A 25,977-nucleotide genomic window follows, 5' to 3' on the forward strand; every position below is an offset into this window, starting at 1 on the left:
GAGATGGAGAAACAGCATTTCAAGACAAAGGTATACATAATAATTGGGAAGAGTTAGACATCAATACATTTTAAATTGTAGAGGAATAGTGGAAAGGGTGATGAGAATACTGTAAAAAGGAGAGCACCAAAAGAGATTGAGATGAAAGGTGAGGGTGCTGAAGGCTTATTCATTGCTGCTGATCTCACATCAGAGTAATAGACAAATGAAGACAAAGTAGGATTTAAAAATTTTTTAAAAAGCTGGAAACAAATGCATTCTCATTTGCTTGGCCAAATGCTCATTAGGTTCATGAAGCATCTCATTTGTACTAAATAGATTCAGAGGAACTCCTAGCATTGCATTAAACAAAAACCAAGACAACTATCCAATTTCTATATCTACTTAAAAACCAAATTTTGTTACTTGAAGATATCTGAAATGTAGTGAAAAGAATAAAATGAATAATGGCAGGAAAAATATACCTCGCACAATCTGTGCTGTTTTGGGATCGTTTGCATCTATAATTCAGCAGTCAGTCCTATGAATTTAAGAACAATACTGCCACCTGGTGCAAAATGTGCAAAGTAAGCAATGTCAAATGTGATGACTTGGAAAACAGTTAAAGGGGAGAGTGATGCATAGGGTAAGGATATTGATGTGAGCAAGAAGAGCAGACACAGTTGCAAGTGCACTTTGCAAATTTACACTGATGGACTTTGGCTAATTTTTTCATTTGATCTAAAAGTTACTTTTATCCCATTGACTGCAGAACAGAGTCATTAATGTCATATTCCCTTTAAACAGTATTTTTCCATTTATGGTGCAGTTTTTGTAGACTTTTTTAAATGCAGAAAATTTTCCAATGCTGTTTGTGTAAAAATGAGCAGGACTCAAATTGGGCAGTTTTCAGACAGCTAGCAATGCTCTTAAACTCTTCAATCACCTAACATTTCAGTGTAGCCTACAATTTTGAGATGACTTGTTGAATGTTGAAAGCCACAACTCCTTGCTACAGGGAAATACCAGGGATTACTTTGCACTGACTGCTGAATTATAGATGCAAACAATCCCAAACAGCACTGATTGGGTGAGGTATATTTAACTTCATTCTACATTTTTCCTGCCCATTGATCATTTTATTCTTTTCAATACATTTTGGTTATCTTCAATTAACAAAATTTAGTTTCTAATTAATTATAGAAATTGGATAGTTGTCTTGGTTTTTAATGGCAATGTAATTTTGAAACATAGGTGAGGCTACACCATATTCAAATAAGGGTATGTAGTCATGGAATTTGAACCTATTAAACTTGGCCTGTTTGCTCAATTAATTCTAATAGGAATTTAAAACATTGATTTGCAAATCTGTTTCTCAAAGGAATAAGATCCTTTATTAGAATTGAATGAATGATCAAACCTTTTCACAGGATTAAATATAAATGTTTTTGTGTTTTCACTTGAAGGCATCATTGACAGTAATGCGTTAGAACAAAGACAGGTGGTAGCAGTCACTGGTGATGGTACAAATGATGGCCCAGCGTTGAAAAAAGCTGATGTTGGATTTGCCATGGTATGTTCCAAAATTGCTGCATTATCAGCTTGTTTCTGATCTTTGTATATTGGTACGGTATCTTCAAATGCAAGATTTTACATTCTTTTATTAGTCTACAGTGTTAATAATTCAGTGGAAGTCTTATTGTTGGTGATCGTAGTATAGAACAAAGTTCAAAGTAAATTTATTATCAAAGTACAAAGTACATATATAACCCTTAGATTCCTTTACTTGTGGGTATTCACAGTAACTGGAAAGAAATACAATAGAATCAATGAAAAACCACACAGGAGATAGACAAGCAGCCAATGTCCAAAAAAAAAACAACAAAATGTGTAAATACACAGAGAAAAGAGAAATAATAAATAAATGTGCAATAAATATCGAGAACGTGAGTTGCAGAGTCCCTAAGAGTTAGTCCATAGGTTGTGGAGTCAGTTTAGTGTTGGGGTGATTGAAGTTATCCCCTCTAGTTCAACTGAAAGTAACTGGTGTTAATTTCCCTCCTAGGGTATTGCTGGAACGGATGTGGCCAAAGAAGCCTCGGATATTATTCTAACTGATGATAACTTCACAAGCATTGTCAAAGCAGTAATGTGGGGCAGGAATGTGTACGACAGTATTTCAAAGTTTCTCCAGTTCCAGCTTACTGTCAATGTTGTGGCAGTGATTGTGGCGTTCACTGGTGCTTGTATTACACAGGTGTGTGGAAATACTGCATAAATATACTGCAAGCCTTTCAAAACTGTTAAAGATTGAAGAGTTTACTGATTGCACATACTGTAAAATTCTAGATTTTCAAAGAATTTATCTTAATGGCTTAGCCTAGAGATACATAGCATTGGAAAACATGTGAAATATTGCACAGACTCGACTGAGTAGATAAACATCTGCCTTGGACTTGATTAATACTGCTCTTGCATCACCATGAGTGCTCTGGGATAACTTTTATAACTGGATGTTGGATTTCCTGAGCCATGATCTGTTGATTTGTGAGCCTCCACTATTTCTCAGCCTTTCCTCTTGTTTTCTACCCTATCTCAAACATTGCCTTTGTTCTCTCTATCCTGCCTGTCCTCCTTTCCCTGCAGCTTTTCCCAGTTCTGATGAAGAAAAATCAACCCAAAACATTGACTCTTTCTTTCTGAATGTATCCAGCATTTTGTTTTATTTCTATCTTGCATCTTCCTCTTCAGCTTTCACAGCCTTTGTTGCCCCTCACATTTTGATGTATCTGGTGCTGATCCTCATTGAAACGGGATTGATCCCTGGGTAGAATACAGTTCTGTTGCTGAGGGGCCATAGCACTTCATAGAATCCCAGTGCTGAACTTAATCCAGTTGTGGGTAATGGCATCCAGCTTAATGTTCAAAAGTATAAAGATGAAACCATCTCCCCAAGGACTCTGCTGTCATTTTTATTATAAGGCCAGATTAAATATAATGAATATTGACTTCCCCAATTTCCACTGAATTTCTGCTCCTCTGTCCCTATTCTCTCTCCTGGCCTATCAATTGTTGTACACTCACCCTGGTCGCCAGTTCTTTTCTTCGTCCTCCACATACTCCATTTGCCCGTATCCCATTCATCCCACTAGTTCCTTTCCTCCACTATTTCTATCTGCCTTCCCCATCTCCCTCTCTTAATTCATCACCTTCCTTTCCTCTCAGGTTCCATCATCTTCAAGCCTTTTCTTCTACCTATCACTTCCCAGCTTCTGTTGCTATTTCCACTCTCCCCTCCACCATCTGCCTCTCACTCCCTCATATGGATCCACCTATCAACTATTGGTTCTTCTTCCACCTCTTCATTCTGCTATTTTACACTGGTTATCTCCCTTTTATCTTTCAGTCCAGATAATGATTGACTGTCCATTTCCCTCTCTAACTGCTCCTTGACTCACTGAGGCCCTTTACCTTTTTGTGAGTTGCTCCAGATCAGAATCAGGTTTATTATCGCTGGCACGTGACATGAAATTTGTTAACTTCGCAGCAGCAGTTCAATGCAATACATAATATAGAAGAGAAATAAATAAATTACAGTATACGTATATTGAATAGATTAGAAAACATGCAGAAAACAGAAATACTGTATATTAAAAAAGTGAGGTAGTGTCCAAGGGTTCAGTGTCCATTTAGGAATCCGATGGCAGAGGGGAAGAAGCTATTCCTGAATCACTGAGTGTGAGCCTTCAGGCTTCTGTACCTCCCACCTGATGGTAACAGTGTGAAAGGGGCATGCCCTGTGTGCTGGAGGTCCTTAATAATGGATGCTGCCTTTCTGAGGCACCGCTCCCTGAAGTTGTTCTGGGTTCTTTGTAGGCTAGTGCCCAAGATGGAACTGACTAGACTTACAACCTTCTGCAGCTTCTTTCGGTCCTATGTAGTAGCTCCGCCATACCAGACTGTGATGCAGCCTGTCAGAATGCTCTCCACGGTACAACTGTAGAAGTTTTTGAGTGTATTTGTTGACATGCCAAATCTCTTCAAACTCCTAATGAAGTATAGGCGCTGTCTTGCCTTCTTTATAACTACATTGATATGTTGGGACCAGGTTAAATCCTCAGAGATCTTGAGAACTGAGAACTTGAAACTGCTCAATTTCTCCACTTCTGATCCCTCTATGAACATTTGCAGTCTTTTCTGTCTCCAGATTAAAGATTTAGGTATAAATTTAAACACAACCTGAGCTGAGTACTTTTTCCATGAACAATACAATCATTGCAGCAAATATGACAGTTTTACACATGCTTTGAATATGGCAATGATACATTAATTATTGATCAAGAACAGGACACATAATACTAAGCAAATTATCCTGACCTGGATAAAGGGTGTAAGTTGCACTGACCTGACCCAATTTTGAATGCTTTATTACAATGTATAGCTGATCTGAACCTGACATAGCTTCATAAGAGCCCTAAACAGTCCTTCTATGTGAGGCAACACTTCACCTGTGAATCTGCTGGGGTTGTCAACTGTATCCGGTGCTCCCAATGCAGCCTCCTCTACATTGGTGAGACCCAGTGTAGATTGGGGGACCACTTTGTCGAGTGCCTCCGCTCTATTTGCAAAAAGCAGAATTTCTTGGTGGCCAACCATTTTAATTCCTATCCCCATTCCTGTTCCAACATGTTGGTCCACTGCCACCTCTTCTGCTACAATCAGGTTGGAGGAGCAACACTTCATTCTGTCTCGGTAGCCTCTAACCTGATGGCATGAACACCAATTCCTCCAATTTCCAATCATCCCCTCCCCCACCCCCTGCCCACTTTAATCCCCCACTCTGGCCTCTTACCTCTTCTCCTCACCTGTCCATTCTATCACCTCCCCCCAGTGCCCCTCCTGCCACGGTCCACTCTCCTTTCAGATTTCTTCTTCTCCAGCCCTTTGCCTTTTCCACCCATCACCTCCCAGCCTCTTACTTTATCCCCTTCCCCAACCCACCTGGCTCCATTGATCATCTTCTAGCTTGTTCCTCCTTCCCCTTCCTCCACCTTATTCTGGCTTAGTGTAAGATCCTTTCTACCTTTGCAGTCCTGATGAAGGATTGACTGTTGATTCATTGCCATAGTTGCTTCCTGACTGCTGAGCTCCTCCAGCATTTTGTGTGTGTTGCTTTGGATTTCCAGCATCAGCAAAATATTTTGTGTTTATATCATTAAGAGTTTTACGGTATAGAAGCAAGCCCTTTGCCCTCTGCTTCTATGCCAACCATCATACCTATGTACACTAACCCCACTGGCCTGTATTAATTCCTTGTTTCTTTATGCCTTATTCAGCTACCTGTCCAGGTGTCACTTGACTATTACTGTTCCTGCTTCAACACCACCACCTCTGACAGCTGATTCCAGATACTGATTACTCTGTTACCCCTCAGTTCTCCTTTAAACCTTTTTCCTCTCAATTTAAACTCATGCCATCTGGTTTAGACACTCTAACTATTGGGAAACGCATTGGCATTCTGCACCATTTGTATAGCTCTTGTGTCACAGCTCAGCCTGGTCAAGTTGATAGATGGACAAAGGATGGAAGATGATATAATCTGATGGAAGAGGAAGGTTGTGCATTGAATAAAAGGAGGAAAGTGGTGAGGTCAGATGGGAACAGTGGGAGAGGGGAAGTAGATGCGACTGATCTATTCAGTATCCATTATCAGGTCCCTTTGAGCACAGGTCAGGAGCCAATCTCTTAGATGTACCTGTAACGGGTGAACTGAGGATAAAGTCCAGTATCTTTTTCACTTGTAGATTCTCCCAAACCCTGCTGCAGGCCCACTAAGGTTGCAGCTCAGTTGATCTTGCAATTTAAACTATGCAGTAGATTAACACTGGGATTGTTTTTGAGCAGTGTAAGGAATTGTTTTTGAGCAAGGTAATTTAAGTAATTTGTCCAGGTGGATTCCCAAGCGAAACACGATTCGTCCTCTTGAGTTACTATTTTCTTCCACAGTGCTGTGTGATAATCTGCTTTTATTAACTTTGTCTTGCTACCTATAATTGAGGCTTCCTTAGTTAAATGCATCTTGGTTCGAGCAATAACAGCTTATACAACAATCACTGTCTTTATCCCACTTGGATATTACTTAGGTGAATGCAGTGCTCGAGTGATGGTGCAGGAGGGAAGGGTTTAGATTTCTGAGGCATTGTTTCTGGTTGCACTTCAGTAGGGTTAGCCAGGATCAATATTATCAGGTATTAAATATTTCACATTGGAGATGACACCAACCTAGGGAAAGGGTGTGGTTTAATTAATGAACTTGAGTATGTCATCATAGTCTTAAGCCAATCATTGTTACTGGGGCATAGCCTATTGACAACAGCTCACCAAAGTTCTCAGTCCTGCCCTAAAGGATAATTGGCCCTGTGGCTTCTGCTTTCACCATACAACTTTCATGTATCTTCCTCTCCCAAGGATGTAGTCTTTGGAAACTCTGGTATTTCTGTAGCACTGGATGTCTGCAGGATGGGGTTGCTAGCCCCATGCCCAACCCTCTTACTTTCGCAGCCAGGATTATTTATAGTTACTTTGGAGTTGTATCAATGTATGGTGGTCTTTATTTACCAGCATGGTGAAGAATTAGAAACAATTTGAGTCAAGCTTAGAAATGGCAGATAAAGTTTTTAGAAGGTAGCCAAAAAGTAATTGTAATATTGGGCATGGCATTGAATCAAGAAGTCAGATGCATGTATCCCAGAGGAGTGAATGAATCATTCTTATACTCATAAGACAGGTGATGAATAGTTGAGGAACAAACAAGGAAAAAAACCATTTTGGGTCTTATTCTTTGCAAATGATCTCGATGTCAATGGGCCTTTGTGCAAAGAATAGCCATAATATGATGGAATCTTAAATTTAAACCACACTTTCATTTAAATATGTCACTTTAAAAGCCAATAGAAAATCAAGGATCTTAATTAAACTTAAAGTATGAGAGAAGATTTGGCTGTGATTGACTGGAAGCACAAGTTGAAAGTTATGACAGTGGCCAGGCAAAGGTTGGCCTTTAAAGAAATTATGTTTTAAAAAAATTCTTCAGGGCACAAATCTTATACACCTGCAGTATTATATCCCATTCTTGTTTCCCTACCTAAAAATGGATATACTTGCCGCTGGGGAAGGAAGATTCACAGGATTACTTCCAGCAGGTCAGATTTCCTCCCAAACCTCAGGCTTCTTGCTATTTCTGACAACTTTAGTAAGCCATTTCCTTTGATTTAATACTATGCTTAATTTAATGTCATCAATTACTGATGATTGGGGAAATCTACCAGTTGATTTAAAAAGTATCTCTGTTGCTCATAAGAGAAAGTTGCTGTGACTGATATCTGGCTATTTGTATGTGCACTTGTATATTGAAACTTTATAAAGTCTCTTTTGGATTACTTCAGTAATTGCACAAATACTGAGGAAAAACAATGCTTGTAAACATTCTATATTTAGCATAATGTAAATTCTATTGGTTCCCTGTCTTTTTAGGATTCTCCTTTGAAGGCTGTGCAAATGCTTTGGGTAAATCTAATCATGGATACGTTTGCATCACTTGCTTTGGCCACTGAACCTCCCACAGAAGCATTGTTACTACGGAAGCCTTACGGCAGAAACAAACCACTCATCTCTCGTACTATGATGAAAAATATATTTGGTCATGCCATCTACCAACTTGTTATAGTATTTACACTCTTGTTTGTTGGTAAGCAGAGGGCATAAACCGTATGTGTTGGGTTTCAAATAAGTCACTTAATTTTTGCATTTTAATTGGTAAGCAGTTCTGATTGCAATTGCAGATTAAATATGTTTTTATTAATATCTAAACTTGCTAAAAATCAGTATATTAATTGCTTCCACTTAATTTTAACTGTCCTGATTGGTGCTGAAATAATTGACTGAAAGCTGATAAATGCATGTGATGGCCTGTATTCTTCCATTTTAGTAGTTGTGGAGGTGATAACTGTGATCGATCTAGACTTCCAGGACTTCCCAAATTTGAGAATGGTTTCAGTAGATTAATAAGTAGTAAATCTAATCTAATCCTCATGAAAGAAGGGAGAAGGCAAACAATGTGTAGAAGCTATTGATACTGGACACTTAAGTGATGGTTTTTGAGAAGCAATTCATATTTCACAAATCTGGTTTTGACCTGTGACTAACAAATTAGATAATCTGTAATACTTGAATTTTCAAAAGGCATTTGATATAATGATGTAACATTACTACTTAATGGATTTAAAGTACTGACATTAATCAAGGATTTACCATAAGGCAAAAATTAAGCACACACTTTCAAGTTCATGCATTCAATTTAGTGGATTATCACAAGCGCTGTGTGCTTGAGCCTCAGGAGTGAATTAGTTGAGGGAGCCAGGTATAATATATCCAAGGCTGTTGTCAATGCTAATTAGGAAAATAAATGCAAGGACAAAGGAAAGAAATGGTAGTTAAATGTAGTGCAACTAATAGAGCTGCTGCCTGAGCTCCAGCAACCTGGGTTCACTCTTGACTTCTGGTGGCGACGCAGAGTTTGCCCATTCTTTTTGTGATGGCAGACTTTGGCTCCTCCGAATTTTAAAAATGTGCAAGTCGATGGATAAACTGTCCGCCAAATTGTCTTGGTGTTTAGGTGACCAATAGAATTGGGAGGGAAAGGGGATGGTGGAGGAAATGAGTCGATGAATAAGTAGATGAAATAAAAAAAGGGACGTGTAAATGATTGCTTAGTGGGCCATGTTGCCTAATTCTATGCTTTTTGACAGGAAGTAATGGATTATGTATGAAAATGAGAAATTATCCACAGTATGGAAAATAGAAAAGCAAACTATTAAATGTTGCGACACAGATTTTTGTGTTCTTGGGTTTATGCAGATCATGGAAAGTTAACATGCAAGTACAGGAAGCAATTAGAAAGATATCTTTACTCTGAGTAAAATTCAGTGAGAGTCCTGTTCTAATTGCTTACACCTTTGTTTAAGCTCCACCTGGAATTCAGCGTGTACACCCAGGAAAGGATATACAGTACTTAAGCAAAGCAGCAAAGGTTTGATAAACTGATGTTGAGAAATAAAGATTGGAATGAAAGGTGATCCTTTTGAAACATAGGATTTGATAGAGTAGATTCTGTGGGGTTGGCAATTTAAGGCAAAGATAAAAAAATTGTGAGCTGTTTGGGCTTTAGACCAGTGGGAAAATGGATCTAAGCTAGCTCAGCCATCTTGTTGAATAATGGACCAAGCTGGAAAGCTGTATCGTTTACTTTCATTTCCTGTGTACCTGTTGCACTGTAGTTGTCTCCATATTTTTCCTCTGTTTAATTCATTCTGCATTTGAATTATTTTATTGTATTTGCCTTGCGAATAGTGACATTTTGAAAGAAATAATTTAGGAAACTGGAGATGCAGCTCAATGACCTTCATCTGGTCAGGGAGAGTGAGGAGGTGATAGAGAGGAGCTATAGGGAGGTAGTCACACCAGAGCCTCAGGAGACAGATAAATGGGTAACAGTCAGGAGAGGGAAGGGCAAGAAGCAGGTGCTAGAGAGTACCGCAGTGGCTGTCCCCTTAACAATAAGTACTCCTGTTTGAAGCAATCGGCAATCGCCTCTGATCTGGGCCGACATTTACATGCCGGGTGGCACCTAATTAATTAGCTTGCTTATTTCGGCTTTTTTTCTTAAAGATGTGCTGGGTGCGTTCCGACTACCGCTGCACCCCTGCATTCTTCACGGCAATGTATCGGTCCACGGCCCGGAGGTTGGGGACCACTGGTCTATGGAGTCTCTGTGGGTGGAAGTTAGGAATAGGTAGGGGTCAATAACTCTACTGGGTGTTTTTTATAGAGCACCCAATAGTAACAGGGACATCGAGGAGCAGATAGGTAGACAGATTCTGGAAAGGAGTAATAATAACAGAGTTGTTATAGTGGGAGATTTTAATTTCCCAAATATTGATTGGCATCTCCCTAGAGTGAGGGGTTTAGATGGGGTAGAGTTTGTTAGGTGTGTTCAGGAAGGTTTCTTGACATGATATGTAGATAAGCCTACAGGAGGAGCGGCTGTACTTGATCTGGTATTGGGAAATGAACCTGGTCAGGTGTCAGGTCTGTCAGTGGGAGAACATTTTAGAGATAGTGATGACAATTCTATCTCCTTTACCATAGCATTGGAGAGGGATAAGAACAGACAAGTTAGGGAAATGTTTAATTGAAGTAAGGGGAAATATGAGGCTATCAGGCAGGGACTTGGAAGCATAAATTGGAAACAGATGTTCTTAGGGAAATGTATGAAAGAAATGTTGCAAATGTTCAGGGGATATTTGCATGGGGTTCTGCATAGATACCTTCCAATGAGACAGGGAAAGGATGGTAGGGTACAGGAACCGTGGTGTAGAAAGACTGTTGTAAATCTAGTCAAGAAGAAAAGAAGAGCTTACGAAAGGTTCAAAAAACTAGGTAATGATAGAGATCTAGAAGATTATAGGGCTAGCAGGAAGGAGCTTAAGAATGAAATTAGGAAAGCCAGAAGGAGCCATGAGAAGGCCTTGGCGGACAGGATTAAGGAAAACCCCAAGGCATTCTACAAGTATGTGAAAAGCAAGAGGATAAGATGTGAGAGAATAGGGCCAATCAAGTGTGACAGTGGAAAAATGTGTATGGAACCAGAGGAGATGGCAGAGGTACTTACTGAATACTTTCCTTCAGTATTCACTATGGAAAAGGATCTTGGCAATTGTAGGGATGACTTGCAGCAGACTGAAAAGCTTGAGCATGTAGATATTAAGGAAGAGGATGCACTGGAGCCTTTGGAAAGCATCAAGTTGGATAACAGGATGTAACCCAGACTACTGTGGGAAGCAAGGGAGGAGATTGCTGAGCCTCGGGCAATGATCTTTGCATTATCAATGAGGACGGGAGAGGTTCTGGAGGATTGGAGGGTTGCAGATGTTGTTCCCTTGTTCAAGAAGGGGAGTAGGGATAGCCCAGGCAATTATAGACCAGTGAGTCTTACTTCAGTGATTGGTAAGTTGATGGGGAAGATCCGGAGAGGCAGGCTTTATGAACATTTGGAGAGGCATAATATGGTTAGGAATAGTCAGCATGGCTTTGTCAAAGGCAGGTCATGCCTTACAAGCCTGATTGAATTTTTTGTGATAACAAAAAAAACCTACCAAGCAGGAAAGTGAGAAAAAAAAAGAACCCATTAGGTGTGCAACCCCGGAGCCATGCGTCATACAAAAAGCTTCTAAAAATAAACATCAGACCGCCAGCAAGAAAAGAAAATATACTAAAAGTATATTTCTCACTTTCCTGCTTGGTAGTTTTTTTTTGTTATCACAAAATTTTGTTTTCAATCTTTAAGATGATGGGGTTTTTTTTGAGGCATTGTAAGTGTTGTTACTTTGATGTACTCATGTTATTTTTCATATATACATACATACAATAAAAAGATTTGAAAAGAATTTTTTGACGATATGACTAAACACATTGATGAAGGTGGAGCCGTAGATGTAGTGTATATGGATTTTAGCAAGGCATTTGATAAGGTACCCCATGCAAGGCTTATTGAGAAAGTAAGGCGGCATGAGATCCAGGGGGATATTGCTTTGTGGATCCAGAACTGGTTTGACCACAGAAGGCAAAGAGTGGTTGTAGATGGGTCCTATTCTGCATGGAGGCCGGTGACCAGTGGTGTGCCTCAGGGTTCTGTTCTGGGACCCCTACTCTTCGTGATTTTTTTTTAATATATAAATGACCTGGATGTGAACGTGGAGGGATGGGTTAGTAAATGACACGAAGATTGGAGGTGTTGTGGATAGTGTGGAGGGCTGTCAGAGGTTACAGCGGGACATTGATAGGATGCAAAACTGGGCTGAGAAGTGGCAAATGGAGTTCAACCCAGATAAGTCTGAGGTGGTTCATTTTGGGAGGTCAAATATGATGGTAGAATATAGTATTAATGGTAAGACTCCTGGCAGTGTGGAGGATCAGAGGGATCTTGGGGTCCGAGTCCACAGGACACTCAAAGCTGCTATGCAGGTTGACTCTGTGGTTAAGAAGGCATACGGTGCATTGGCCTTCATCAATTGTGGGATTGAGTTTAAGGGCCGAGAGGTAATGTTGCAGCTTTATAGGAGCCTGGTCAGACCCCTCTTGGAGTACTGTGCTCAGTTCTGGTCGCCTGACTACTGGAAGGACGTGGAAACCATAGAAAAGGTGCAGAGGAGATTTACAAGGATGTTGCCTGGATTGGGGACCATGCCTTTTGAGAATAGATTGAGTGAACTCAGCCTCTTTTCCTTGGAGCGACAGAGGATGAGAGTTGACCTGATAGAGGTGTACAAGATAATGAGAGGCATTGATCGTGTGGATAGTCAGAGGCTATTCCCCAGGGCTCAAATGGCATAGTTTTAAGGTGCTTGGAAGTAGGTACAGAGGAGATGTCAGGGGTATGTTTTTTACGCAGAGAGTGGTGAGTGTGTGGAATGGGCTGCCAGTGGTGGAGGTGGAAACGATAGGGTCTTTTAAGAGACTCCTGGATGGATACATGGAGCATAGAAAAATAGAGGGCTATGGGTAAACCTAGGTAGTTCTAAAGTAAGGACAAGTTGGGCACAGCTTTGTGGGCCGAAGGGCTTGTATTGTGCTGTAGGTTTTCTGTGTTTCTGTGTTTCTAAAAGTGATTTTTTTTTTATTCAGGGGAAAAAATTTTTGATATTGACAGTGGAAGAAATGCTCCTCTTCAGGCCCCACCTTCAGAACACTACACAATTGTATTTAATACTTTTGTCTTGATGCAATTGTTTAATGAAGTGAATGCTCGCAAAATTCATGGTGAAAGGAATGTTTTTGATGGAATTTTCAGAAATCCAATATTTTGTACCATTGTACTGGGAACATTTGTGGTACAGGTAAGTTGGTTGGTTGTGACCAGCTAATTGTTGCATTTGCTTTTGAATGCTGGGCTAGATTCTTTGGTTATGTTTAAATTTTTTGATTTTTTTTTCAGATACTTATTATTCAATTTGGTGGGAAGCCATTTAGTTGCACTGAACTAACAATTGATCAGTGGTTATGGTGTATTTTTCTAGGAATGGGAACTCTTCTCTGGGGCCAGGTAAGCATTTTTAATTTTGGAACAGTTCTTTATTAATCCAAGTCTTTAGAAGCAAATAATATTGCAGAATTAAACATTCCTAATGTATACAAGCACAAGTCTGCTACCTCTGGAAAGTAAAATTTTTATGGTATTTTAAATGCCATTACCAGAGATGGCTTTTTTTTTGCCTTTTTCTTCCCTATGGTTGAAACAAAATTGACCAGCAGACACATTAGTGGTATCAAATACTCCTTGACAGTAGTCGAACTTTCTAAACTTTGCTTCTGTTTGACTCCTAATTTTGTTGAGCATTACTGTGCATCTCCTTTATAGACTTCCATTGGTGTGATTTCACTTTTTGCATCAGTAATGAATAATGGAGATATTTAGTCTGCATGATTTAATTATTAAAGATGTCCACCAAATGACTAGCTATCTTGAAGTTCAGTACTTTCATTTAATATCAGAGGAAGTATACAATTTACAACCTGAAATTCTTGTTTTTCATAGACATCCACAAAAACGGAAGGGTTCCCCAAAGAATGAGTGACAGTAAAATGGTTAGAACCCAGAGTGCCCCCACTCCCCCTCCCACACACAAGCAACAGCAAAGTATCAACCCTCCACCCCCCACTTCAGCAGAAAACATCTCTATCCACCAAGCAAGCAATAGCAAAGCCCCCAAGAAAGACCATGAACTGCAGTGCAACAAAAACTAATCGTTCATCATATCACAGGCTTGCTCTTTCTCTCTCTCTCTCTCCCTCCCTAATAAAGGGGCAGAGAGGTGTTACACAGCGAGAGGGGAGACTAACAAGACCAAAAAAAACCACTTGCTGATTTATGATGTTAAAGTCTGCAGCATCACTTTTTTCCGTCCGAGTTCTCCGACTCGAGAATCGGCAAGAAATTCTCCCCCAACAAAAGAAAAAGAGAGTGATATAGCAATTCTCCAAGTACAGAAACCTCCAACAGCTAATCCGCTGTTGACGATATTCTGTTTACTCCCACAACGCTTCAGTTAGTGACACTGGCATACAGCTGGCTTGTCCCTGGGGCCGCAAAGACTTAGTATCCCAAGGACGTGCTAGTCTTCTAGGCGGCATCCTTGGGATATCAAAAATGGCTGGTTGGTGAGCCCTAGGAGCGGGGACCATCACCATAAAGAACCAAAGTTTGAGTGCAGTTGCAGATCAGGATCTTCGACAGAAGCCAAATGAAGCAAATTGTCCCAGGGAAGTGGATAAACTGCCAACCTTGTACTAATAAACAATAATTGTTCAGTCTTAAGTGATGTTTCACGTAAATGTTATGATGCAATGTGCTTTTCTTCCAGCAGAATAAAGTTTGTGTGGAAAATACTTTGGTTTTAAATCTAATAAAATTTTGAGTGGAATAATCGAAATGATTTCTAAGAGAATGGAAGAGTAGGAAATAGCTTTGCAAATAACATAAGCATAAGGAAAATGTTTAAAACTCTAAGATTTTTAGAATTGCATATTTTAAAATATGCAACTAGTCATTGAACATTAAACCAGAAATGCATTAAAAAAAGCTTTGTAGGATTTTGGTGCCATTGAAATAGGAAAGGATTAAAAAGCCACAAACTAATTCTCTTTGAAGTGGCTAATCTGCCACCTAATTTAAAATCACCACATCTGTACCATATCTTCTACTAACTGTTTAGCAAAAATGTATAAATGACAATATTTTAAATTACTAATTGTGCCTCCTCTGTCATTTGTGAGGATCACAGCTGATGTTACTAACATAGAAAACCTACAATGCAATACAGGCCCTTCGGCCCACAATGCTGTGCCGAACATGTACTTTAGAAATTACCTAGGGTTACCCATAGCCCTCTATTTTTCTAAGCTCCATGTACCTATCCAGGAGTCTCTTAAAAGACCTCATTGTATCCACCTCCACCACAGTCGCCGGCAGCCCTTTCCATGTACGCAGGGCATAGCGATCTCGATTCTCTTAAAATCTGTTTATCTACCTGGCCCTCTACATACTTGTTGGATACAAAATGCAAAAAAATCACAACTCACTGTATGAATGGAGTCCTTCTCATTCTTCTTGATAGGCCAACCATATCTTTAAACTGTACTTCTTGTTTTAAAATGTCAATTAGACTAAACCACATTTACCTTGTTAGTTTCTACATCTACCTTGGCAAATCCCTCAAGAATTATGTTTTAATGAGATTATCACTATTTTTCTAAACTTGAATAGGGGTCCAGTCAGCTTGAGCTCTTCTACTATGACAAGCCCACCATCGTTAGTGAATCTTTGCAGCAAACCCTCTGTGAGTTTCTCTTGGTATCAACATGGGGTCTGTACACAAAGACTTTGGATGATGGAAGCAGAATATAGAACATAGTACAGATCCTTCAGCCTACTCTAAAATCAATCTAACCCTTTCCTTCTACATAGTCCCCATGTTTCTATCATCTCTGCGCCCTTTGCAAAATTTGTATGTCTCTTTCTTCATTCCTATACTTAAATCACTTTAAAGACCAATACACTGTTTAGTTTGTGCTTGCTAAAAATGCATGTTAATTTTAAGTTGTTCCAGGTTATTCAGGTCCAACACCTTTTAATCATTTGCTATTTTAAAAACATTCCACAATATATTCCATTGCCATATCATGACATTACCCTATCTACATCACTCTGAAATCTTTTGTAACCTTTTTACAGCTTATGACAGTCAGCTTTGTAACATCAGCAAATTTTGGATACAGTGGCCACCTATATTAATTCCTCTTCCCATTCCCATTCTGTTATGTCTATCGATGGCCTCCTTCTCCGTAGTTTGGGGGAACAACACTTTGTCTTCGTTTGGGTAGCCTCCATCCTGATGGCATGAACATCGATTTCTCGAACTTCCGGTAATGTCCCACATCCCCCACTTCACCATTTCCCATCCCCTTTTTCCCCTCTCACCTTATCTCCTTGCCCACCCATTGACTCCCTTTGGTGCTCCTTCCCCTTTTCTTTCTTCTATGGCCTTCTGTCTCTTTCAGCTATCAACTTCTAAGCTCTTTACTTAATCCCTCCCCCTTCAGGTTTCACCCATCACCTTGTGTTTCTCTCCCCTCCCCCAACCTTTGAAATCTACTCAACTTGTTGTCTCCAGTCCTGCGAAGGGTTTTGGCCCGAAGCATCACCAATATTCTTTTCCATAGATGCTGCCTCACCTGCTGAGTTCCTCCAGCATTTTGTGTGTGTTGCTTGGATTTCCAGCATCTGCAGATTTTCTCTTGTTTATGATTGGATTTATTTCACTTGATCCTGGTCATTAATATACAAGTCACAATCTCTGTAGCATCCAAAGTTGGCCTCCCACACATAAAACAAGCCCTTCTTTCTTAGATTTATCATTATATTACTTCCAGTTAATTTTTATTAATCTCTTGTGTACCGTCTTATTATATCACATGACCTGGTCATCTTGTATATTCTGTTAGCTACAACCAGAACTAAAAATTGTCAGGTGTCATTTCTGTTGCAAATCCATGTGGAATTCTGCTCAGTACTTATTTTCTAAATGCACGTATTAAAAGGAAAATGTCTGTAATCCTTTAAAATCAGGCCAATTAATCTATAGTTCTTTATCCCTCCTTGAATGGGTTACATTTGCAACTATCCAATTTGTGGGAACTCTTCTAGAGTCTATAAAATTTAGCAAAATAACGACCAATATATTAATTGTCTCCACGGCCATCTCCTTCAAAGCCTGAAAGTGGCCAAATTCTGAAATTTTCCCTACCTCAGATGCTGCAGTTTTTGGATCACCCAGACCTTTGCCTTTTATCTTGTATGCTTGGCTTGACAGACATGACTGTTCAATTTCCTGTTGAATATTATTTTGTTGAAAAAGATTCTATTATTTCTAACTACATTAGTTCTTTAAATTGCCCATCATTTGCTGTCATGCCTTTCAATTTTTTCTCAGTCTACAAATACCAATGTCCCATGTCTTCACAGTTTGTTTTATTCATATTTAATGAATTTATTTCTTACATTCTTCACATACATGATTAAATGTCTCCACCTAAATGTGCAATGTGCAATTTATAGTAATTTGTAATAAATAGTATGTACAACAGGACAGTCAATATACCATAGGAATACAATTTTTTCAGCGTGAATTAATCAGTCTGATTGCCTGATGGAAGAAGCTGTCCCAGAGCCTGTTAGTCCTGGCTTTTACACTACGGTACTGTTTCCCGGATGGTAGCAGCTGGAACAGTTTGGTTGGGGTGGCTCGGGTCCCTAATGATCTTCGGGCTCTTTTTACGCACTTCTCCGTAAATGTCCTGAATAGCGGGAAGTTCACATCTATAGTCTCTGCAGAGTCCTGCAGTTGAGGCAAGTACAGTTCCCATACCAGGCAGTGATGCAGCCAGTCAGGATGCTCTCAATTGTTCCCCTGTAGAAAGTCCTTAGGATTTGGGGATTTGTGCCAAACTTCTTCAACTGTCTGAGGTAAAAGAAGTGCTGTTGTGCTTTATTTCACCACACAACCAGTATGTACAGACCATGTGAGATCCTCGGTGATGTGTATGCTGAGGCACTTAAAGGTGTTCACCCTCTCAACCCCAGATCACAACCGTCTCCTTTGTTTTTGCAACATTGAGAGAGTGGTTGTTTTCGTGACATCACTGTGTCAGGGTGATGACTACTTCTCTGTAGGCTGCCTTGTTATTTGAGATAAGGCCAATTAATGTAATGTTGGCAAATTTAATCAGCAGATTGGAGCTGTGGGTGGCGACACAGTCATGGGTATACAGAGGAAAAAGGAGGGGGTTTAGGAGAGAGCCCTGAGGGGCACCTGTGTTGAGGGTCAGAGGGGCAGAGGTGAGGGAGTCTATTCTTATCACCTGCTGGCGATCTGACAGGAAGTCCAAGGTCCAGCTGCACAAGACGGTCAAGGACGAGGTCTCTGAGCTTCTTGTCAAGCCAGGAAGGAATACTGGAGGTGTTGAATGCTGAACTGTAGTCCAAGGACAGCATTCTCACATAAGCATCCTTCTTCTGCAGATTTGTAAGGACAGTGTGTAGAGTTGTGGCTATTGGGACATCTGTTGATCAGTGGTGTCGGTAGGCGAATTGTAGGTGGTCCAGTGTGGGTGGTAGCATGCTGCAAGTGTAGTCCTTGACCAGCCCCTCAAAGCATTTGCTTATATTGAGGTGAGTGTGACAGGACACCAGTCGTACAGACATGCTACCGTGGTCTTTTTAGGTACAGGAACAATGGTGGATGTTTTGAAGCAGGAGGGCACTCTACACTGGGAGATTAAAAATGCCTGTAAATACACCTGCTAGTTGTGCTGCGCACATCCTCAGTACCTGGCCAGGGATGCTGTCCAGTCCCGCAGCCTAATGACTGTCCACTCGGAAACGCCTGCGTACTTCAGCCTCAGAGATCACTATGGTGCAGGTTGCTTCGGCAGCTCTCCTCAGGGGCTCAGCCTTGGCGACATCAAACCAAGCATAAAATTGATTTAGCTTGTCTGGGAGAGAGGCAGTGATGTTGGCAGCACCATTGCGCTTAGCTTTGAAGTCTGCGATGGTGTGCAGACCTTTCCATAAGCTGCATGTGTTGATGGACAGTTGTGTCTGGATCTTGTCCCTGTATTGTAGTTTCGCTGCCTTGATGACTTTGTGTAGATCGTAGCTGCATTTCTTGAGTTCCTGTTAGTTACCAGCAATGTAAGCTCTGTCTCATGCCATAAGTGCATTCACATGGAACTGTTGATCCACTGTTTCTGGTTTGGATAAACCCTGACCGATTTTTGGGGGACAACGTCCTTGATGCATTTCCAGATGAAGCTCGTGACCCCATCTGTGAACTCGGAGACATCCTCATCACGAAAGACTTTCCAGTCGATGTCATCAAAGCAGTCCTGTAGCATGGAGACTGATTGGTTGGACCAACAGTGGACGGTTTTAACTATGGCCGCCTCTTGTTTCAGCTTCTGCCTGTACCTCGGCAGCAGCAAGATGGAGGAGTGATCCGACTTTCCAAATGGCAGCAGAGGAGTTCTTTGTAGGCGTTGGAAGGAAAAGTAGCTGTGGTCGAGTATGCTATTTCCCCATGTGTTCACCTAGATGTGTTGACAAAACCTTGAAGAGACTTTAGACAGCAACGCTCTGTTAAAGTCTCTAGCGAGACTTTAAAGACTGTAGTTAGACTGATTAAATCAATTAATTTTATATTTAACACTCATAGTGATCTCCATTCCCTAACTTAACTACCAGATCATCCATCCTTTCTCATTACACAATACTAGATCTAAAAAAGTATATTACTTTGTTTCCTATCATTCTAACCTCAAAATTGTCTTTTGTTAATCCATAAATAGATCCTCCAGGTATTACCATTCACTTGCAGTCTATTTGTAGATTAAAGACCCATGTGTGCCCTTGGTTACATGTTTGTTTAATTCCTGATTTATAGTGTGTATTGTGCTAGCAAAGTAGCAACTCCTACCAATATTTCTGCCCTTGCTGCTTCTGGGCTCCATCCAGCATCAATTGCTAAACAATGCCTTTTAACCTTGCGCCTCTGAACTGGTGGAAGTAGTTTCCATACGCTCAAAATATTTCTTGGAAGATTACCCTGTAATGCTCTGAATTGAAGAGAATTCAGTACTTGCGTAATATCTTCATGATAACCCTGTAGTCTAGACATCATTAGTAAATTTATATTTTAAAAAAAAATCCAAATGGATCTGGTGATGCACAGAATTGAGACATTTGATTAGGTATAAAGACCAGCACTCTTAGTTTGATTATTTCCTATGCCTCTCCGGCATTTTAAAATCCATATATTTAGATCCTGAAGCCACTGGTTGATCCTTACTGCTATTTAGCCTGTACATTGATTTTCATAACTTTTCTTTTTAGAACCAAAATGGATGTCCTCTCATTTGCATTTTGCGTACATTGAAACCATTCACCAATACTTACAATTTAATGTCTCCATGCTGCACATGGAGCTGCTTTACTTGGTGTTATTGGCAAGCATGGGTATCTAGTTTGGTTTTTTTTGGTAACCCATCAGCTATGACATTTCTATGTGTAGTAATAACCTGTGTCCATTGAGTTAAATGGTCGACTAAACTTTACATCACATAATATGTGGTCATAAAGTGGTTCAGGAATTGGTGGAATTTGGAAAGAGAGTATGAAGTATTTCTGTTACAGATGATTGCTACAATTCCAACAAGCCGTTTAAAGTTTCTGAAAGAAGCTGGCCTTGGCACACAAAAGGAAGAAATTCCAGAGGAAGAACTCGAAGAAGATATTGAAGAAATTGACCATGCAGAGAGAGAACTGCGTCATGGTCAAATATTGTGGTTTAGAGGTCTGAACAGAATACAGACTCAGGTAGGAATACGAAACTTAAATCATTCTGATCAATATTGGAAAAGACTTGTACCCAGACTATCCCAGATATTTAGCTTATTAACTACAACTCTACTACTATCCTGTAAAAACTCATCCTTTAGTTATAATTTCTGCTCTTGTATATTGTAGATCGGATGGTTTTTCTTTCTGTCTCTTTCTCCTCACTCTCTCTCTCCCTCTCTCTCTCTCTCTCTCTCTCTCTCTCTCTCTCTCTCTCTCTCTCTCTCTCTCTCTCTCTTCAATGAACAAGCTGTCACAATCTCTGATTCCTTGCAGATGGATGTAGTGAATGCTTTCCAGACTGGAACTTCCTTTCAGGGAGCTCTAAGGCGGCAGCCTTCCATCGCCAGCCAACACCATGATGTAACAAATGTTTCTACCCCTACACATGTAGTGTTTACAGCTGCCACTACTGCTTCTACTACTGTGGGGTGTGAGTTTGTTTCTTAGTGCATGAAATTAATATTTCCTAAACCACATGCCTAACGTTTCTCATTTTTCCTGTAGTACCCTCCAAACTTCATTGTTTCAGTCTGTTCATGCAGTTTTTAACATGGTCACAAAGTCTTAAAGGTTTTATTTTAAGTGGAGAACTTGTGAAACTTGAAACAAAAACATACCTATGAAACTTGAGAATGTATACCTGCCAAATTTCAATTAAGTTAGAGTTCATCAGAAAAAGATTCAAACGTGCCTGTGTAAATGTTTTGAGTATAAGCCCATATTTGGTGATTCTTCCATCTCTGCAATGTACAAAGTGGCATTTCTTTGACAGATCTGTAAATCTACTTGTCATTAACTCTGAAGGGCTTTCGTCTTGAGCAAAATTGCATCTCATTTGGATTGTGATCATTGCTTTCCTTTTCCAGGTCTACATCTTTCTGTTACAGCAGCAAGAGAGCTAAACTTAACTCTTTACTTAAATGTCTTTTTATAGCATTTGATAAGTCTTACATTATGAAATCTAGCTACTCTAGTTTCTTCCATGTACCATGTGTACCTTGCGTGCCTAAGTTATTAAAATACCATTTACCTAACCGGGGGTGGGGGGCTGGGGGGGAGGACTTGCAAACCTGCAAAATCCCATTGCTAAAAAGGACAAACTAATTGCAGTGTTTCATTTATATATTACTGGATCTGTAGTACTTCAGTTTAACATCAGGGTGCCTATACTTTGGATTGCACTGACCTTTTAAGGTATCAGGCTACTTCTTTCTTCTGACCCAGCTTAATACTCTATTATTAGTTGAAAACAGTATTGTTCCAAGAAGAAGAAAACTGGAATTTTGACTTTATTTCTTAAACAGCATGTGCAATTCCTTTGTTCTGAAAGTAAGCAGTCTTATCCTTCCAAAACTAATACTGTGGATATTTTTCACCTTGGAGTTAAAAAGCAAAGTTAGTGATTCCATTCTGCTCTATAGAATTCTTATTAATTCATTCTAAATACCTGAAGATTAATTTGACAATTGTAGTTTTAGCATGGCTTTCCCATTCATTTGACAATTGTCAAATTAACTTTTTGATAAATGGTAGCTGGCCTGGAATTCGGGAGGAATTTGAGGTTTTGAAATTATTTTGTTGTCTTGAGCAATTTCCCAGTGAATCTTGAGCAGTTATGGTAAAGGGCCATGAGAACACAACACAATGAGATTCTCTAATGATGCAGTAACAGGAACAAAAAAAATTGTTTTACATTCTGTATTTGATGAAATAATAGATGTTCACATGTTTGTATAAATGTATTTGTATATCAAGTTAATGCACAAATTGCTTTTATGTTGCCCATATTGAAGTATTTTCTCTATCCAGGTCCATTTAATTAAGGATACCAGTAGCAGAAAGTGACTATCTGGTTCTATCCAGGAAAATATGTGCCTTAGAATGTTTTTTTCTTTACATGCTCTGTTAATAAAAGTTTCTGGCCTAATGCTTAGTGCTATGTCCAAAGTCAGAATTCATTACTCAGTGTGTACAAATGAGAATACTGAGTCATATTATAAATGTAAATTTGGTGTCTATGTCTGTCTTTTCCCCTGACAACGTCACATCACTTTCATGCAATACCACATTGGACCAGTTTAAATTTTGAGCAAATAGTATTGGGCGTATACTTAAACACTTACACAGGTTGCTATTTAGTGTTTTCGCATGTCTCATTTTCCTAATGCTGTGTTTATCTTAGGCTTGGCTTTTTATTCATAATCAGTGGCATCCTAATCCCACGCATGAGGTGATTCTGTTTGTAGCTCTTGTTTTTGCATTTTTTTAAATATTTTTGATCTTCAATGAAATGAGGTACATGAATCTTTGGACCAGTAAGTATTGATGCATAAACTGCTTTGTTTGTATTTTATGGTACATTGGCTTAAATCCTTTCAACAAGGTGACATGCTTTTTCAAGATTGATTTATTTCTCTAAAATGTCTTACAAGTTTTTTTTCCCCCAGTTCAAGCTTCCACTGCATACTGCACGAAACAGATTTCACGTGTGTTGCTATGTGACTGTGGATTTCAACTGGCAATGCAGCTTAATCATATTTTGATTATCGCATCCATCTAGGTGCTTTTTCAAGCAACTGACACTGTATATATTTCTCTTACAGCTCAGAGTGGTGAATGCATTCCGTAGTTCCTTGTATGAAGGATTAGAGAAACCAGAATCGCGCAGCTCAATCCACAACTTTATGACCCATCCAGAATTTCGAATAGAAGATTCTGACACTCACATCCCTCTTATTGACGATAGTGATAATGAAGACGTAACTCGGAAAAAACCTGATTCCTCTCCTAGATTATCTCTCAATGAAAATAACAATGCTGTTGACAGTGGGATCCATCTTATAACCGACACAAGCAAGTCTGCTACCTCTTCAAGCCCAGGGAGTCCACTACATAGTCTGGAAACGTCTCTCTAGTGCAAGATGAATGTTAGTGCTCAAGATTTATGGAGTTACAAGAAAAAAAATTGGGTCCTTTTACACTGTGTGATTGACAAGATATTCTTGTCTTGGACTTCAACAGAAGACACACCAAGAATGTAGATACTTTTAAGCTTTCTGCCAGCTAAGGGTGCTTTTGGAATTCAAGTGACGCACAAACCTGGTATAAAAATGACTTGCTTTAAGGATTTGTTCTGTTACAGAGGATAAAAAAAATCAGCTAAGAATTGTCCTGAGCAGTGTGTTAGCTGAACATTTAGTTTTTCTTGATTTCTGGATGGTGTTTTTTTTTGCCCCTGGCTCATTAAATCTTTAATTTCTGCTACTTGGCTGTTAATATTTTGAATTATTTATGTTCTAAAATGATGCAGTTCTGTTTACAAGGTTTGTAGATACTTTTGTTTCTGTTTGTAGGTAGAAGGCTTCCTGATACGATGCAGAGAAAGTAATCCTTAATACTACTGTATTTTCAGGAAAAGGGTGTTTCTATTGAAACTGTACTAAATATGCCTGTGATTACTTTGTTAAATACTGTAGATAAAAAAGCTAATACTTGTAGCCAAATAGATAACACTACTAAAACAATGCTGAAATATTGTAACAGGCCCCTTTTGCAGTGTAGCCCCAAATATTTACCCCAAAAGATTTTTCAATGATTGTTTCAGAATCTATTTTCTCAGTTTTTGAGAAATGAACTGCATAAAGAATTTTTCCTCACAAATAAGGGTGAAATGTTAATTGGAAGAATACATCCATGTATAATGAGATGCTTTAGAGTATTTGTCAGCTCATCAAATGGATTAAATCAAATGCATCATTATCTTTGTCTGTGTTTGTCCTTGGATATTAGTTTAGACTTGGTTGTGAGCAGGATTTTATTTCCCTTTTTTAAAAAATTGTTTCTGAGACATTTTCGTTCAGCACAAGGGCTGCTTAAATATTTATGTGTACTATAGTATCTTGAACTTTTATGAATTTAATAAGATCCCTCACTTAAATATAATCAAAAGTCTGGAGAATCCAATGTATCATGCAATGTACCAGATAATTGATTTATTGCAATGTAAATAACTCCCCTTGCATCATGGTTTTAATTGAATGGGATCACATGGTTGCAATCTTAAATGGCGGAGTTGTGGTAAATACAACGTTTTTCAGATGTGGGCGGGATAATTTTTCAAATGATGTGGGTCGGATAATTTTCAAGAATCTGTAACTCACTGCAGCATATGAGGTGGGAAATTCAAAACTACTTCAGTGCTGCAGGAGGCGTTTGTTTTGCACCAGCTTGGAGTTAGTGTAATTAATTCCTTCAACTCTCCACCCACTCAATAATAAAAAATTAATGAGTTCTAATGTTAAAATTTTGTACAATTTTAATCTGTAAAACATTGAAGAAAGGGGGAGGAAGTTGTGGGAAAACAAAAATATGTACAGCAAAGTTTTCTGTTAAGTTGTGAATTTCACATTTCCTGTGTCCAAACTACTTTTGCAGTTTAAAAAAATGGAGCATCAAGAGGAAAAGGTCTGGTGAACTTGGCTTTTAGTGTCCTATTTTTGACCATTTACAGTAATTTCTATTACTAATGCCAACTGAGTGTCAATTTTGGAACCAAATTATTAAATGTTTAAAGAAATACTAAGTAATATATGTCAGATTTTCCTTGTGTCAGATGTTTTTTTTTAATTTAAGCCAAAGGAATGGGGGAAATACAATGTTTGCCATACAGTCTTAAGGTAAATGACAACAGGCACAATTTCCTTAAACAACAAATTCTAGAATAGAAAAAAATTCTATTCCCCATGAATGGTTTTCTTGAAAATGAATATTCTTCTGAAGTGAATTCATTTCAATAATTAAATGATGACTGGATATGAGTTCAAGTTGAGCACAAAACACAAACATTTCAACAGTTGTACACATTTTGTTAAAGACAACAAGTGTTTGATTTCGTGACGAATGGTACATATTGTGCAATCAAAAGTTGCTTATTCATTAACTCCTAACAGGTCTCTGACACCCTACCCCCTGATCCAGCTATATCTCTTAAATCACTCCTTGCCATGTTACTTTTATGCTCTGGAGTTCCTAAACCTCAATCTGCTAATGGTCCATAAATGGTTACTATGTGACCGAACATATTGGTCATTTATCTTAATATTTGCATGTCTTGGAGTCAACTTTTCCTGGAAAGCACCATGGGTGTTTTTTTATGATGAGCAGAATTAGCCGATTTGGCCCTTTCAGTCTGCTCTGCCATTTCATTGTGGCTAATTTATTATTTATATTTTTATTTAGAGGTATAACGTGGGACAGGCCCATCTAGCCCAAGGAGTTGCACTGCCCAGCAACTCAGCTATTTAACCCTAGCCTAATCACAAGGCAATTTGCAATGACCAATAACTAATACATCTTTGGAACGTGGGAGGAAACAGGACCACTCGGAGGAGACCAATGTGCTTCACAGGGAGAGCATACAAACTTTTTAC

The 25,977-nt window shown here is 39.2% G+C and overlaps 1 protein-coding gene across 7 annotated transcripts in view; it reads left to right on the plus strand.

Moving 5' to 3' along the window:
• LOC134351758 (plasma membrane calcium-transporting ATPase 1-like) overlaps positions 1–25,138 on the plus strand; it is a 128,755-nt gene extending 103,617 nt beyond the window's left edge. For 5 of the 7 annotated variants that reach the window (XM_063058376.1, XM_063058379.1, XM_063058377.1 and 2 more), the window contains exons 15-22: positions 1,446–1,552; positions 2,045–2,236; positions 7,513–7,726; positions 12,721–12,932; positions 13,031–13,138; positions 20,342–20,524; positions 20,822–20,908; positions 23,152–25,138. In XM_063058376.1, the coding sequence (XP_062914446.1) occupies positions 1,446–1,552; positions 2,045–2,236; positions 7,513–7,726; positions 12,721–12,932; positions 13,031–13,138; positions 20,342–20,524; positions 20,822–20,908; positions 23,152–23,463 (1,415 nt within the window). In that variant the 3' untranslated portion in view covers positions 23,464–25,138. Of the gene's footprint in view, positions 1–1,445; positions 1,553–2,044; positions 2,237–7,512; positions 7,727–12,720; positions 12,933–13,030; positions 13,139–20,341; positions 20,525–20,821; positions 20,979–23,151 lie in introns of all 7 variants that reach the window. The other 2 variants (XM_063058382.1, XM_063058381.1) reach the window with 2 other exon arrangements.
• The last annotated feature ends 839 nt before the right edge of the window (positions 25,139–25,977 follow it).

This window comes from Mobula hypostoma, chromosome 9 (assembly GCF_963921235.1).
Source record: "Mobula hypostoma chromosome 9, sMobHyp1.1, whole genome shotgun sequence".
In the NCBI taxonomy this organism is placed as follows: domain Eukaryota; kingdom Metazoa; phylum Chordata; class Chondrichthyes; order Myliobatiformes; family Myliobatidae; genus Mobula; species Mobula hypostoma.